Below are 15914 nucleotides of genomic sequence, written 5' to 3' on the forward strand. Positions count from 1 at the left end.
AGGATAAAATAAAGAAAATTATTGAAGTTACTTAATAGTTGAAAAACATTTCCAGATAGCCAAAATTACCTCAAGTGCTAATGGTACTTTGTGACATGCTAAGTACGCCATTGCTGGAAGTATTTAAGAAAATGTTGTATGGACATCTTTCAGTAATGCCTGTGTTAGGTGTGTACATAGATTTATAATAGGCTCTGGTTCTACAAAATAATCAACCAAAATAGCAGGTAAGCAAGTAGTCCATCATTCCTTCTGTATCTTACCATTAAATTAGGAAAAGTTTAAGGATCAGAGTTTTGTTTTTGTTTTTTAAGTTAGCGAGAGCATTGTTTCCCGAAGTGTGTCTTGTGGAACATTACCTGTGAGATACTCTGAGAAAAAGTTCCCTCGATCATATTCATTCTCAGATTCTCCATACTACGAATATTCTTTCTCAGGTACCTGTAATGCATATTAATATATTGAAAGAGCTATTTGACAAAGATACCCCTTTTTCCAGTTATCCCCATTATCCTGAAAAACCAGTGTTTCAGGGAAATACAGTGTTCTATAGAACAGAACCCATTTTGTCCAAAATGATCTACAGACAAGCAGCAGTCTAAGGGAACATCTGTTTTTAGCTGGTTCTTTAACTTATACATGGTCCAGAGATTCTCCAGACTAGGAGTGACTGACCATATTCTTAGAACCAAACCACCTGAATTCTATATTCTCTCACTCCCTTACCTCTACCTCTTTTCCTTGTCAGAGCACAGTGCCCTCCTACTCTACTGACTCTCCTGTGCGCTTCTTACTTCCATTCCTATCCAAAGAAACGGGACCCCATTTACTCAGGCAATGATCTTTTATTGGTCGCTCACTAGATGCCAGATCTTCTGCCGAGCACTGGGGTGTAGCAGTGAGCCAAACAAACATGGCCCTTACTGTGTTCTCTCTTCTGTGCTTCACCCCAGGAGGAAGAACCCCAAAGTCTCATGTGCCAAAGCTTAACTCTCTAGCACTTGAGCTCTCTATGTCCTGGGTTTGGAAGCAACTCGAGGACCTTAGGGTAGTGGCTGAAAGGGACAGAGGAAAGAACTTGTAGATGACCACATGACAAAGAACAGTTACAGGCTGTAGTGGGGGAAGAAGCACAGGAACTGTTGGGAGTCAAATCATTATTTTTGTTATTTTCATTTTATGATTAAAAGAATGAAACTGGGTATCTTATCAAAGAAAACTATCAACATTGTTGCTGAATAGGAATACTGGGGGTTGTTCAGAGCTAGGAGAAACAAAGCTAAGAATTGGTTTGACCAGTTTAAAGAGCAGTGTTTATGGTAGTTATTTGTATGAAGTGTTCAATTATACTGTAGCACTAGGTGTGTTCATCTCTCATGATTTTGTCTTTGTGTTACAAGGTTGTCAGCTAATAGAAGGTTGATTTTTAGAGCTTAAAAGGACCTTGAAGAGATTACATGGCAGAGCCTGCTCACAATTTAAAATTTGGAGGAAGAAGCCTAAGGCATCTGGGAGTAGTAACCTTATTAGGCTTTCACTTTGGATTTTTCTAGTAGCTTCCGAAGGTAGGTGCTTAAGTCAATGCTGCTATTATATTCACAGGATTTTGTTAAGCTCTCAAGGAGGTGTAGATTCAGAAGGAACTGGAAAAATCTTTTAAAAATATTCTTGATACAGAGCCTTTGAGGGAGATGCAAATGTGTTTTGAATGTTAAATTTACTTAGATTTAAAAATACATATCTTCAAGCAAAGTTGCCATGACAACCTTTCTTAATGTGTGTATAAAATTTATGTCTGTCTCTTTGAGGTTTTCATCTTTCCCAATACAAGGTTTAATCACAAGAATGGGCACTGTGATATATTTCTATCTAGATAGTGCCTTGTGGGAGTTATATAATTTTGGAAAATGAAAATCAAGAACTAGAACAGTCTTTATCATGGTGAGCCCACTAAGGTAAATGTCATCTTGTTCTCTCCGTGATCGGAGTTTGATCTGGTTTCAAACCCAAGGTGAAATTCTGGATTGAAGTAGAACCATGAGTCTATTCTGAGTTTCTGTTTTTTCATATTTAGAGGATCTGGTAGGAAGGCCCTAGGAAGTTGGGGAAATTCTGGACTGAATCTTTTGGATAGTCCTCAAACTGATCCAGTCTTCTTGGGATCATCTAAAGCTTATCCACAGTTGATGTCTAGGCTAACTCAGAACCACAAGAGAAGGCTCTACAATGGCCAGGCATGTGCACAGAGACACCCCAGAGGCTCCTTTTGGTCCGAACTCCAATCCAGCAATGCTAGAGAGATGCCATAATCAGACCTGTTCACTTCCCATACTCTTGGTCTGGCTCTCTTTTGCACATCATAGGATTTTGGAGACCCAAAGTTTAGGAGGAAGGAACTCTCAACCTTGACTCTGGAGATGTGAATTTATTAAGCAGTGGAATAAAGGAGTAGTCACTAGTACCTTTTACTAACAGTATCTATGACTTGAATTTAAGAACTCAACGTGGCTGCCTGAGATTTTGAGATGCTTGCTAAAGAGCTATGTTTGTTTGTGTTTTATATTTTAGTTCCTCTGGGGTACAGTCTTTTTAAAATTAACATTTTGTTATAATTTAAGAATCCTTAGAGATAATTAAGTTGAGGTTAGGAGTATGATCTATTACTGTGCTTGCTTTGATATTCTTTGTCCTAATAGACTTTGTAAAACTATGTTACATTTAAGAGAATCCATGAATCCATTAGAATCGGATTCTAATCTAATCCGATTATAATGGGGGGAAATTAGGAGTTCCCTAGTGGTGCAGCAGGTTAAGGATCCAGCATTGTCACTGCTGTGGCTTGGTCACTGCTGCGGCATGAGTCTGATCCCTGGCCCAGGAACTTCCCCATGCTGTGGGCATGCCCCTTCTGCCCAGGAAAAATTAAAAAATAAAAAATAAAGGGGAAATTAAAGCTGAGAGAGGTTATTTATTATGGGAGATTGCCCAGGCTCATAGAGGTTTTGTTTTTTATTCAGAATGTGATTTCCTTTTGCTTTCATCTTATTCTCTAAAGGATGAGTTTAAAACCAAGGAAAGGGCCCCTAAGCAAAAAGAACTGCCTAGGGAGTTCCCATCGTGGCTCAGTGGTTAACGAACCCGACTAGCATCCATGAGGACTCGGGTTCAATCCCTGGCCTCATTCAGTGAGTTAAGCATCTGGTGTTGCCATGAGCTGTGGTGTAGGTCGCAGACTCAGCTCGGATTCCGAGTTGCTGTGGCTGTGGCTGTGGCCGGCAGCTGTAGCTCCGATTGGACCCCTAGCCTGGGAACCTCCATTTGCCGCGGGTGTGGCCCTAAAAAGACAAAAGACAAAAAAAAAAAAAAAAAACTGCCTAAATTAGTATACTATGCTAGTTATAACTGAGAGAAATAGGATAATGTCCCCCCAAAACAAACACTTGAAAAGGGATGTCTCATAGTCTATGCCTCCATGTTTATAAAGAGGTTGGGGGGGTATTTTTAGTGTAAGAGGCACAATCAAGGCCAGCTACACAATGTGTGGGGCCCAGTGCAAAGTAAAAATGTGGGGCCTCAGCTGGGGATGAAGCCAGTCTCCCCTCCCATGAGTCTGCTCTTTTACCCCATGGTTAATAAGTCTCCCAGGGATTGAAATCTCCATCCTGGGACAGTGTTGCTTACCTGGAGCTGGTAGGCAAGGGAGCTTCACACAACTACCTGGTGAATGTGCTGTCCCATGGCCAGCCCAAGGCAGAGATAACTGCTTCCTTCCCTGCCTCAAGATGCTGCAGAGCAAACCACTTGCAGGATCCCAGCCCTCCCCACACCTGCACCCAGTTCCCCACTGGAGGGTGACTTGGCAGAAAGTAGGCCTCGCTCACCAACTCTCCTAAACACGCAATCTTTTTTTTTTTTTTTTTTTTTTATGGTGGTGGTAGAACTGAGAATCCTTCTTCTTTTTTTTTAAATAGCTGCTGTGGGCATAAGGCAGCAGTAGTAATGGGCAGAGATCAGGAGAGGGAGGCCAGGTAGGATCCAGAGCATCAGGGAGCAGGAAGCTGGTACCTGAGAACATGTTTAGGGAGGCAGGGAAGTAAGCTCTAAGCCCCTGGTGTACACTCCAGGGTCTAATGGGACTTCACTTAGAAAACTCAAATTCAAAAATAAAACTTTTGAGGAATTCCCATTGTGGCTCAGCAGGTTAAGAACCTGACTGGTATCCATGAGGATGTGGGTTTGAATCCTGGTCTAAGTGAGTTAAGGATCCGGTGTTGCTGTGAGCTGTGGTGTACGTCACAGACACAGCTTGGATCTGGCTTTGCTGTGGCTGTGGCTGTGGCAAAGGCTGGCAGCTGCAGCTCTGATTCGACTCCTGGCCTGGGAACTTCCATATGCTGTGAGTGTGGCCCTAAAGAGACCTAAATAAATAAATAAATAAAATTTTGAGAATTCCACTATAGTGTCCTCAAAGTGTTAAACCCCAACATAGAATCCTCTGAGCAGTGGGCCTCCGTGGGACTGCACTGGTTGCAGCCCATGATGCCAGCCCTGGATACAGCTGGCCTTAACACAGCATGCTGCTATAACTCAGTGATTTTTAAGGGCTGTGTTTCCTGGTTGTATGCTTGTTGTCCTTACAAATACTCATAAATGTCTTGTTTATGATTTATCATCAAGTGATATAAACTTCTCTAAGATATCTTAAAATTATTTACAAAATAGGCAATAAATAGATTCCAAACTTAAAAGCAATTTCATAATACACATTTTTATTAAAGTTGCAAATGTGATCTAGTACACTAAAAATCTCTTAAACCCGTTGTCACTGATGGAACTCTAACTTTCCTATATTTTAATCATAATCACAAAAATTTTTTCTACTGGAATATAAAATGGGATTTTTTTCCCTGAAATATCATCATAAAACCCTATGAAATATTTCAATGATATGAGTCATTCACTTATTCATATGATTGGACATTTAGATAATAGAAATCTGTAAGAAATATATTGTTAATTCCTGTGGAGGAGGACAGAGGAAATCCTACCAATGGGTTTTTGTTGTTGTTGTTGTTTTGCTTTTTAAGGCCACACCTGAAGCATAAGGAAGATCCCAGGCTAGGGGTGGAATCAGAGCTACAGCTGCTGGCCTACGCCACAGCAACACAGGATCTGAGCCGCAGCTGTGACCTACACCACAGCTCACAGCACCGCCATATCCTTAACCCACTGAGCTAGGCCAGGGATTGAACCCACATCCTCATTCTCAGATGCTAGTCGAGTTCATTACTGCTGAGCCACAACGGGAACTCCCCGATATATTTTAAGTGCAGTTTCATTCAATGTTCCTTGCCAATTTAAAATATCAAAATTAGGGGTTCCCGTTGTGGTGCAGTGGAAACAAATCCGACTAGGAACCATGAGGTAGCGGTTCCATCCCTGGCCTCGATCAGTGGGTTAAGGGATCCGGCGTTGCGGAGAGCTGTGGTGTAGGTTGCAGACGCGGCTCGGATCCCGCGTTGCTGTGGCTCTGGCGTAGGCTGGCGGCTACAGCTCCGATTAGACCCCTAGCCTGGGAACCTCCATATGCCGTGGGTGCGGCCATAGAAAAGACAAAAAATTTAAAAAAAATAATCAAAAGTATTCTGTTCTGCTTCTTTCTTTCCAAGAGGCTGCATAAAATTACTTTGACAGAGTCATGAATCACTTTTTTTGCTGTTAACCTCTTCTACAATTTGATATCATCAACATATCAATCTGCAGTCAACAATATCTTTATTCTTAAAAACCTTGAACTATACAAGTGAGACTTATTGCCATGTACCATAGTGTTTAGTTAGCAATTTGGTCAAAGTGTAACCTCTTTGCAATATTACTGAAACTGACAAGGAGTAGATTGTTATTTTAAAAAGTTAGCATCTTTGGAAATCATACATGTTGTAAGTCAGTTAATAGCGTACAGGTACTAATGGTATTAATGCATAATCAGAAAAACTGGAACATTTCAGACTCTTAGCAATGCATGTTATTAAGTGAAGGTCGGTATAGTTTTCAGTAATAAAAACCTAGTTAATACATTTTGAGGCTTGAAGCTCTATAAAGCCTTTAATGTAGTTTAAGACAAAGTATGAACAAAAGTAGCTAATTTTAGAAGTCCAGTTTTTGTGAACCGATTGGTCATCTGTCTCCTGTGGGAAACGATGATGTTTTATGCTTTAGTTCTGAAATTCACCTTTTTTAGGGGGCATGGGAAATATAAAGCCAATTGTAATGGAAACTAAAGAATTGAGATTTTTATTCTTTTTGGTCTTTTTGTCTTTTTAGGGCTGCCCCCGAGGCATACAGAGGTTCCCAGGCTAGCGGTCCAAGGTCCAATCGGAGCTGTAGCTGCCGGCCTACACCACAGCTCATGGCCACGCCGGATCCTTAACCCACCTAGCGCAGCCAGAGGCCAGGGGTCGAACCTGGGTCTTCATAGACGCTCGTCTGGTTCGCTAACCGCTGAGCCACGATGGGAACTCTGAATTGAGGAATTTTTATTCCTCAAAAACATATGCCTTTCAAGATAAATTATCGACTCCATTGGCTATATCTATACATAGAGAATACATTACCTTGAAGAATTTCAGGTTTATATTTTGCACTCTCATGATTAACGGAAAATTTTTTTTCTCTTTCACAAGGAAGGGAGCTATTTGTTGTCTCTCAAGGAACTATTATAGATTCTAAATATTTAAATATTATCCTTCCTGGTTGTCTCTTGGGCAAATGTTATTTCCCCTTTTTATAAAATAATTTCTTCTTGAAAAATACTTTTTATTGGGTATTTGTTAGTATGAGGGGATTATTGTTGATTTTGTTAGATGGTCTAACTATATTGTCGTTATGTGGCAAAATATTTTTTTTTTAGAGATGCATACTCAAGTGTTTAGAGGAGAAATGTCATGATAACTAATTTTCTTTAAAATTCTTTAGCATAAGAGTAATATGAGAAGATAACGTAAAGTAGAAGCTGTTGTTATCTAATCAGTGAGTATTTGTATTCATTATACCATTCTCCTTACTGTATGTTTGTAACTTCTATAATAAACAGACAAAAAATAATGACTTTCAATAAAAATGAAAAAATACAATACTTGTGGACTACTGACTTCATGAGAATGGGAGAGGATTTTTTTTTTTTAAACAAACTAATTTTGGAGGATGTGTATTCTTTCCAATCTTTTTTAACTCATTTCCTAAAATGTGTAGTGTACTCAGGAGTTCCCACTGTGGTGCAACAGGATCAGTGGCATCTCTGCAGCGCTGGGATGCAGGTTTGATGTCTAACCCATATGCCTTGGGGTGGACAAAAAAGAAAAAAAAGTTGTATTTATACAGCTATAACGCATGGAATGCTCTATTGCACAGTAAGCCTTTTTTTTTTTTTAATAGTTTAATAGTTTTAACCATTGAGTAAATATCCCTAAAATTGAGACCAAGGTTTATATCACTAACAATGAAATTAAAGTTTCAAATGCCTAAAAATATAAAAGCTTAAGACTTCCCACTGTGGTACAGCAGGTTTGGGATCTGGCATTGTCTCTGTGGGTGCCTGGTTCCATTCCTGGCCCACTGTAGTGGGTTGGCAGGCAATTGTGGCCTGGGTGGAGGCTTCAGCTTGGATTTGATCTCTAGCCTGGGAACTTCCATATGCCACGGGTGCGGCTGAAAAAGGAAAAAAATAAAAAATTAAAAACTTAGATTCCCGTCATTTACCTTATGATGCCATACAGAAAATTCCTTTCAAAGATTTAATATGTTCAAATGATATGCACTTATTAAAATTTCCTGAAAGTCCTAAATTTGATTAAAACCCATAAATGTATATAAATACTATGAAAATATTAATCACTGATAATTATTCTTCTTGTTTGGAGTAAGGACGGGAACTAAGTTAACCATATTGCTTGAGGAAAAAAGGTTCTACTTTGCATTTCTCCTGATTGCTACTGTGACATCTCTAACAGGGAACTTAATTGCTTAGGAACAGAATTTTTTTTCTTTTTATGGCTGCACATGCAGCATATGGAAGTTTCAGGGTAGGGGTCAAATTGGGGCAGCAGCTGCAGGCCTACTCCACAGCTAGGGGTTGAATCTGAGCCACATCTGTGACTTACATCACAGTTTATGGCACACAGTTCGGAATTCCTGGAGTTCCTGTTGTGGCTCACTGGGTTAAGGGCCCAACATAGTGTCTATGAGGATGCAGGTTTGGTCTTGGCCTTGCTTACTTAAGGCAATTAGATTAAAAAAAAAAAAATCAACTGCACTTGACATGAATGACTTAACATGAAAAATATGTTGTAATGCTTACTTTGAATCAAGTTAATGATAAAATTGATTAAAAAAAGTCATCTTGGGCTATGTTAATAAAAATATTCTCTCCGATTTTAAGAGATAATAGCCTCACTGAACTCTCAGAAAAATAACATATATTTTAGAAAAATTAAGATAAGCAAAAACAAAAAACTCTACAAACCCACCACTCAAATAACATACATACACAAGAAGCATGCACTTTTTATAGATTTTGTAATTGTTTTCCTTTTTGCTGAAATTATCTTGCTGGCAGCAGAAGTGTATACCTGTGTCCTTTGATCCTTAGATTCTGCTGAATATTAAAAACTCTTCTCTTGGTGGAGATTCCCTATTAGGTCTTCAGAGTCAAAAAGAGCAGTTTTACTTGGGAACTTGTTAGAACTATCAATTGGGGTTGACCATAACTGAATCAGAAAATCTGGTCAACTCTGAATTCAGGAACTCAGCAATTCCGAGTTTTAAAAAGCCCTGCAGGTGATTCCAATCCAGGCAGAGATTTGAGAATGGGTCTGTGTTTACCCTTTGATTTTTCAGATAAGGAAGCTAAGATCCCAAAAAGAGTTGTCACAAATTAATTTGAGAAAAGTGCTAGAATCTTCACCCAATGATTCCTAGGATGGTGACTCACCCCTCTGGGGAGAACTGTTTATTGGGCTAATTGCTTAACAGTATTTGGAAACAACTGTAAGGGGGTGGTCTGTTGAGCATTTAACTTATCTGGTGGACTTCTTACAGTTCGACAGTAACCTTTGATTCATTGAAATTTAGTCTGAAAAGTTTGCTTGATCTAATATGTTTTAGACACTTGATTACTCACACATGTCTTAATCCCCGAGGCATGTTTATGTGCCATTTAAGTAACTACTCCATTCCATCACTAGGTCTCTAATGAATCTCTGGAGTGTGACCCTGCCCCTTTCATTTTAAACAAGCTTTTTACAAGTTTGAGGACCACGAAGACAGACGTTTAAAGTGGTTAAGAATAAGACTAGCTGGACTGGACCAACATTTTCAGTATCCTTTAATTCGGATTCTACAGAGAAAACAGAAAACAATTTGTTAATGTGTGTATCATGGAGCCAATATACCATCATCAGAGATTGCTCCAGAAATCTGTAATGGTAAGGCATTAAAGTGATTTTTGAGAAAGTATAATATAGTTTCCTCATCATTTGGGAAGGAAAAAAGGGAGGTGGTGGGCCAAGGAGGGCCAAGAGGTCACAAATACAAAAGTTGAAACAATGGATCTTGCTCTAAACTGCAAATGCAGTCAACCTGGACTTTCTACAGTACAAATAAAGGACATGGACTTTAAAATATCTCAGCAGTTAAGAATTTTAGTTTTTTAAGATTACGTTGTGTGGAATAGCCAGGTTAAGGAAAAAAGATACGGTATCTGAAGAATAAAACCGGAATAATAATTTTTGTGCCATTTGACGTTTTCCAAGATGCTTTCACATAAGCTTTTTATTTTATCCATGTAATAGCTCTGTGAAGAAGGAAAGTACCGGCAAAACCGTTTATTTAAAAAAAACTTTAGTACTGAATACATGGAGAAAAAAGAGAAGCTGACAGAACCAGAGAAATGACAGAAAAGGCTGTCAGTGAGGAAGCGAAGCATAGAGCAAGCGCAAAAAGCTAAAGTCCAGGGAATGGGCAAAAGAGAACAGAACAGAGGCCAACCCGGTAAGGAAAAACAGTATTTAATGGGCAAATAGATGCAAAAAAGCCAAAGTGCAGGAAATTTGGGATTAGGAAACTGGAATTTACTTAAATGCACCAGAAGATGGATGAGATCAAAGATATAGAGGAAAATTAAAAAAAAAAAAAAGTGAGGCGGCACTTAAAGCTGCATAGAAGTTTAGTGGGCTGATATTATCCTTAAGGCCCATGACCATGAGGTTGGGCCCCAGGTTGAGGATAATGCCAAGGGGAGTCGCAGAAGGGACAGGCGGGAAAATGGCTCAGCCGGGCAGGCATTCATTCCGGACTAACAAAGGCCGCCAGGAGCGCTTACGGAGCCACGCAACCTGCGGGGGCCGAAGGGTTAAACGCGCGCCCAACTCCCGCGCGCATCCCGGCCCCCACTCCTGCGGTCGCTAGGAGACGCCGGAAGTGGGGGAAGGGAGGGCTGAGCGACCGAGGGTGGGAATCTTTTTCGGGCTCCCGGGGGTGGAGGGAGGGGAGCGCGCGTGCGCGCGCCGGGCCGGCCGTCGCCGCGGTGACCGTCCTCCGAGTCCGTCGGCTCGCGCCCCGCCCCCGTTCCTGCTGCCCCCTCCCCTGTCCCGCGCGAAGGGTGTTTCTCGCTCCTCCCGGGTTGCCGCCGCCGTCGCCGCGGCTCCTCCTCTCTTAGTCTTGGGTTTCCCTGGCGCTACTGCCGCCGCTGCCTCTGTGGTCTGTCTGAGGAGGAGGAGGATGTGAAGATGGCGGAGCTGCAGATGCTGCTGGAGGAGGAAATCCCGGGGGGCCGCCGGGCCCTCTTCGACAGTTACACGAATCTGGAACGGGTGGCCGATTACTGCGAGAACAACTATATCCAGGTGCGATGCATCTCCCGGCCTGGGCGCGTAGGGCCTCCGGTTGGTGAGCTGCGCTTGGGGAAGACGCCCCCCCCACAACCCCCGTCGCCCAGGGGCCGCGCGCTTGGGGGCGTAGGGCGCGCGGAGTCAAGGCGGCGGCGGGGACGCTGACCAACTGAACCCCCATGCGGGGGAGGACCAGGGTGGGAGCTGGGGCTGAGAATGGGTGAGAATTCCACAGTTGGAGGAAATTGTAGCTTTAAAACATTTTAAAAAGCCGTGAATCAGTCCTGGGTTCGGTGTGTATGTGTGTAGTGTGTTTGTGTGTGTCCGTGTGTGTCGGTGTCCCCGCCTCCTCGCTTCTTCCCTCGGCCGCCCCCGCACTCATCAATTTTCAGGATGGCGGAGGAGGCGGAGAGTGGCATTTTCTATTTGACAGAATCCTGCTCCTCCATATGGCAAGGGTGTGGGGGGATTGATGGGTCACCCCCTCCTCCAAGCTCTGGAGAATTTTTTAGGGCTTATGTTGCTGCAAAGTATTGTGCCTCAGTTTTCAGTTAATTTGAATGCATCAAAAGATCGGGGGGGGGCGGTTTGCTTGATTTTAGGTCCTAACTGGGATACAGTAGAAGAGCAGTTGTCCCTTGTTGGAAGTTATTGCCATTTTTCTCCCTGTGGAGAATGAGAAGCTGCATGATAATGAACTATTCCTTCCCACCCCCCCCCCTTCCAATCCCGTTAGAATAGGTAATTGGCCTGTGGGGGGGAAATTGTGACAATTTTTCAGAGAGAATTAGGAAATGAGCCTCATGGTTTAATTTTTCCTGTGATGGTTGGTTTGGCACAGGGACTCAGTGGTAGCGCTATATGTATGTGTATGGAGGCGGGGGATATTGGGTGAGATGAAATCCAGCTGCTCCTGTAAGAAGCAAAAGATTCTGTGGATTAAAAAAAAATCCTTCTTTGAAAATTAATTGAAAGGATAGCTTAAAACGCACAGTTTGCAAAATGATTATTTTTTGTTTTCTTTATGGCTTTTTCTGAATCACAGGTTCTACCTCCATTTTTTCCCCCCTTCCTGTTTAAATTCTCTTGGTATAAAGGTGGAAATGGAAGAATTATGTTAAATTGTTCCTTCGCCATGGTCTTTATTGTTGCTCTCACTTCCATCTCTCCAGGCATCCTCCTTAACATCAGCTATATTGGGAAGCATTCTCAAGTCTTGGTGTAAACCAAAAAAAAAAAAAAAAAAGTGTTAAATTTGATAGGTTTATAAATTTTGTAAGGATCACACGGTTAATCAAGGATGGTATTGTGAGATTTTACTTGATTAGACATGTCCTGAATTCTGTATTTTCTTGTAGGGAATGGAGAATAAAATTAGACATAATCCAGGGCTTTTCCCTCCAAAGAGACAGTTTAAAGTCTGGCTAGTAGGAAAAGAAAGAATGTTTCTTGTGTCAAAGGTTCTTAGAAAAAACATCGTTTTCTCTATTTGTAGGGCGCTTTGCTGATATTGAGTGTATGGGAGAGATTCACAGGTTCAGTTGCTCAGTTTTTTACTGAATTTATTTAAAAGTCTTGTCTGGCCTGGCGCTGTGTCAAAGGTTGATGATACATACCTAGTGTCTACAGAATTTCATAGTGTAGTTAGTAGGAGAGGCTGGTCTATGAGCAAATGAATACCATATAGTGTGTCAATTTATACTCTTAATGGGCTGCAAGAGGGAAGGATCAGCAGAAGCTATGTTATCTGTACTCTGGGAATTCACAGTCTCTAGAAGAGGCAAATCAAAAGGACTAAAGTAGTAATTATAGTGCCTTATGCAGCAAATTATGGGAAAGTTACAGGTCAGAAGAGAAATGGAGGATGAAAAAGTGATTGGGTTGCGGTTATTACCAGTAAATTTAAAAAAAACCAAGATTTCTCTCTCTTTGGAAGATACTTTTTATTGTAATTTGAAGGTACAGTTCTTAGATTACAGCTGTTACATAAAAGTAAAAGTAACTGAATTAATAAACCTGAGAGATAAAAGGGATCAACAATTGTCATCTTTTTATGTTATAGACGTTTCTTTCAGTTCAAAAGAGAAGGACATTACTTCCATCTTTTGTTTTAGCAATGGGAGTCAGAATTTAATGTGGTATTTTAAAATTCAAAGTATAATACTACTTAATAGAGTTGGATCTGGATTTTAAAGTATCTTATTTGTTCACTTTAGCACCTAAAGTAGATTTTACACTTTTACCTTTTAGATTATCATTTGTTTTAGGATCCACTGAGTACCTTATTGGTATTTTCTCCCCCAGATGATATTCTTACATGATTAGTTTGTAGAGTTGATAAATAGGACATGGTGATAGTGTATTTGTGCTGACCCAGTTGCACATTTGGCTGGCTCTTCTTGTGATCAGCAACTGACCAGCAGGGGTTTTGACGCTGCCTTTGATCCTTGCAACAGAGGAAAGTCAGTTGGTGGGATCAGTGATCAAATTGTCAATTTCAGCCTTGTGTTATGCCCTAACCACTAGCTCAAGTTAACTCACCCAACACTCATTTTATTTTGTGGAAATATAGTTTTTGCCTATAGAGCAGAAAAAAAGATGAATCTGTTGGTCGTATGTAACACATACTAAGGTTCTTTGCTCTGTGTTTTTAAAGAGCAGGTTTTATTCATGGGAATATTAAAAAGTAAGATACATAAGAATATTCTAAATGTCGATAATATTTAGCGTGAAAATTGAGCAAAGGAAGGAAAATGATTGTGCTGTTCTTCTGAAAAATAGTCATATTCTGTGAAAATTGTTCCTATCATATGAAAATGCCCTTCAGAAATACTGTCTGTTGGCATTAGGAGTGATCAGATATTGGCTGTATTAACACACACACAAAGTCTACAGGTAGAGCAGAATTGTGAGCAGTAGTTTTCCAGGTTTTTAACTAATGCAGTTATTATTAGAAATTTAAAAATCACCTTTAGTAAAAATTTAGATCATTTTGTTTTATTTCAGCCTCTGGAAAAAGTGGTAGTCAAAATATTTTTTTCTGAAGTGCGATGATAGCAAATTAATTTGCTATTTCTCCAGTTGATTTTATTTCTCCTGTAAAAAACGGCTTGTTATTGTTAAAGAACTTGCTCAGAACAGAAATTAAGAATTTACCTTTATGTTTTATATGCAGTGTTTCTGTCTTTTAAGTAATAGAAGATATATTATTCATAGCTTTCCTTTTTTTTCCCCTTGTCAACAGGAATACTCAGAATTCATTAAAAATTGCAGGAAAGTTTTATAAGGGGATAGTAGAATCATGGCTTACTAATCAGTTTCATAAAAATAGTTATTAAAATGATATGAATATTTAAAGTTCTTAAAAACCATTAAAATACATGCTCACTGTTGAAAAATTATTAGAAAATACAAATAGGTATTAAGGAAGAAACTTAAAATTGCCCAATCATTTTGAATATACATCTAGTAATTATACTCTTAAATATTTTTGATATGCACAACTCTGTATCATTTTTAAATTTTTAGCTTGCTTTAAAAAGAAACTTTTAATGGTGCTAGTCTAGTCTTGACTTTGTTTTTTATGGATGGTCATAGAGTATATACAGAATGGAGGTTTGTGTTTAACTTCTGTTTGTTCTCACAAATAGAGGAATCTTTTTTTTTTTTTTTTTGCTTTTTAGTGCTGCTCATGTAGCATATGGAAGTTCCCAGGCTAGGGGTCGAATCAGAGCTGCAGCTGCTGGCCTGAAACACAGCTAGTGGCAACACTGATTCCTTAGCCTGCCGAGCTAGGCCAGGGATCTGGTCAGCATCCTCATAGATACTAGTTGTTTTCGTTACTGTTGAGCCACAATGGGAGTTCCCAAATAGAGGAATCTTAAAAGTATCTAGAGGGAAGAAGGAGGAAGAGGGGGGGGTCATTTGAGAGTAGAAATTTGAGGACTGATCTTTCCTGGTGACTTTTGTCTTAACTCTACAGAAAGGAGTGAACCTTGTGTGAACATCAGCCTGAATTAGGGAGATTGAATTTCCCTAGATTGAGGTGGTTTAACACAGCAGAATTTGATCAAGGTTTTTCATTCTCAAAAAATGTCCCATCAGAGACATTGGATTTTCATTGGCATCCCAGTCATTATCCAGGTCTTTGGTAAAATTGCAAACACAGGCTAAATTATATTCTGAGACCTGTACCCTTTTTATAATTAAATATTTTTCAACCTAAATAAAAATTTAATTTTAGAATAATTTTCATAATTTTGTCATCTGTGCACTTAATACTCCTCCTTCCCCAACGTACTTAATTGGCTTCAATTCCCTTTATTGATCAAGAACTCCAGTTGCACTTCATTTTGCCCTACCTTGAAGAACTTCCTAATACGAAATTGCCCTTTACCCAGACAATTAACTCTCCCTTTATTTTGTCATCTTACCTTGATACAAATAATGTGTAAATGTGTGATGGATTTGCTTCATTCAGGGTCCTCTTTCCTTTCCCAGAGAATAGTTTATAGCTGAATGTATTTACTTATGTATAAAATGTATATTGGAGACATTTTTGAGCATGCGATCCTTTGCATGTTATTTTCTTTTTAAAATGCAAGGAATTTTAGGAGTTCCTGTTGTGGTGCACTGGAAACAAATCATACTAGTAACCATGAGGTTGCGGGTTTGATCCCTGGCCTGCTCAGTGGGTTAAGGATCCAGCATTGCCGTGAGCTGTGGTGTAGGTCACAGATGCTGCTTGGATCCCCAGTTGCTGTGGCTGTGGCGTAGGCCGGAAGCTCTATCTCTATCTCTGATTTGACCCCTAGCCTGGGAACCTCCATTTGCTGTGGGTGCCGTCCTAAAAAAAAAATGCAAGGAATTTTAATAACATGCAGTGGTGGTGTGTTTAAATGTAATCTTCTGGGGGATAAATGGAAATATCTTAAAAATTATATTTAGACAGTTTGTAAACTTTAATAGCTTATGGTTGAATATTTATGGGACTTGTTAATAGATTGATTTCATGAAATAGCATGTGAG

At 40.0% G+C, this 15914-nt stretch overlaps 1 protein-coding gene across 50 annotated transcripts in view; it reads left to right on the forward strand.

Moving 5' to 3' along the window:
- Positions 1–10542: 10542 nt before the first annotated feature.
- Positions 10543–15914, forward strand: part of ABI2 (abl interactor 2) — a 123613-nt gene continuing 118241 nt past the window's right edge. For 38 of the 50 annotated variants that reach the window (XR_014828993.1, XR_014828992.1, XR_014828989.1 and 35 more), the window contains exon 1: positions 10543–10901. Coding sequence is in view for 30 of the 50 variants with exons in the window: in XM_021075324.2 (XP_020930983.1) it covers positions 10785–10901 (117 nt within the window). In the remaining 20 variants the exon portion in view is untranslated. Of the gene's footprint in view, positions 10902–11016; positions 11107–15914 lie in introns of those variants that run through there. The other 12 variants (XM_084998463.1, XM_084998474.1, XM_084998468.1 and 9 more) reach the window with 1 other exon arrangement.

This window comes from Sus scrofa, chromosome 15 (assembly GCF_054392235.1).
Source record: "Sus scrofa isolate SSC_HxYL_T2T_F1_AM1 chromosome 15, Sscrofa_HxYL_maternal_Yorkshire_Landrace_v2.0, whole genome shotgun sequence".
Taxonomy (NCBI): Eukaryota; Metazoa; Chordata; class Mammalia; order Artiodactyla; family Suidae; genus Sus; species Sus scrofa.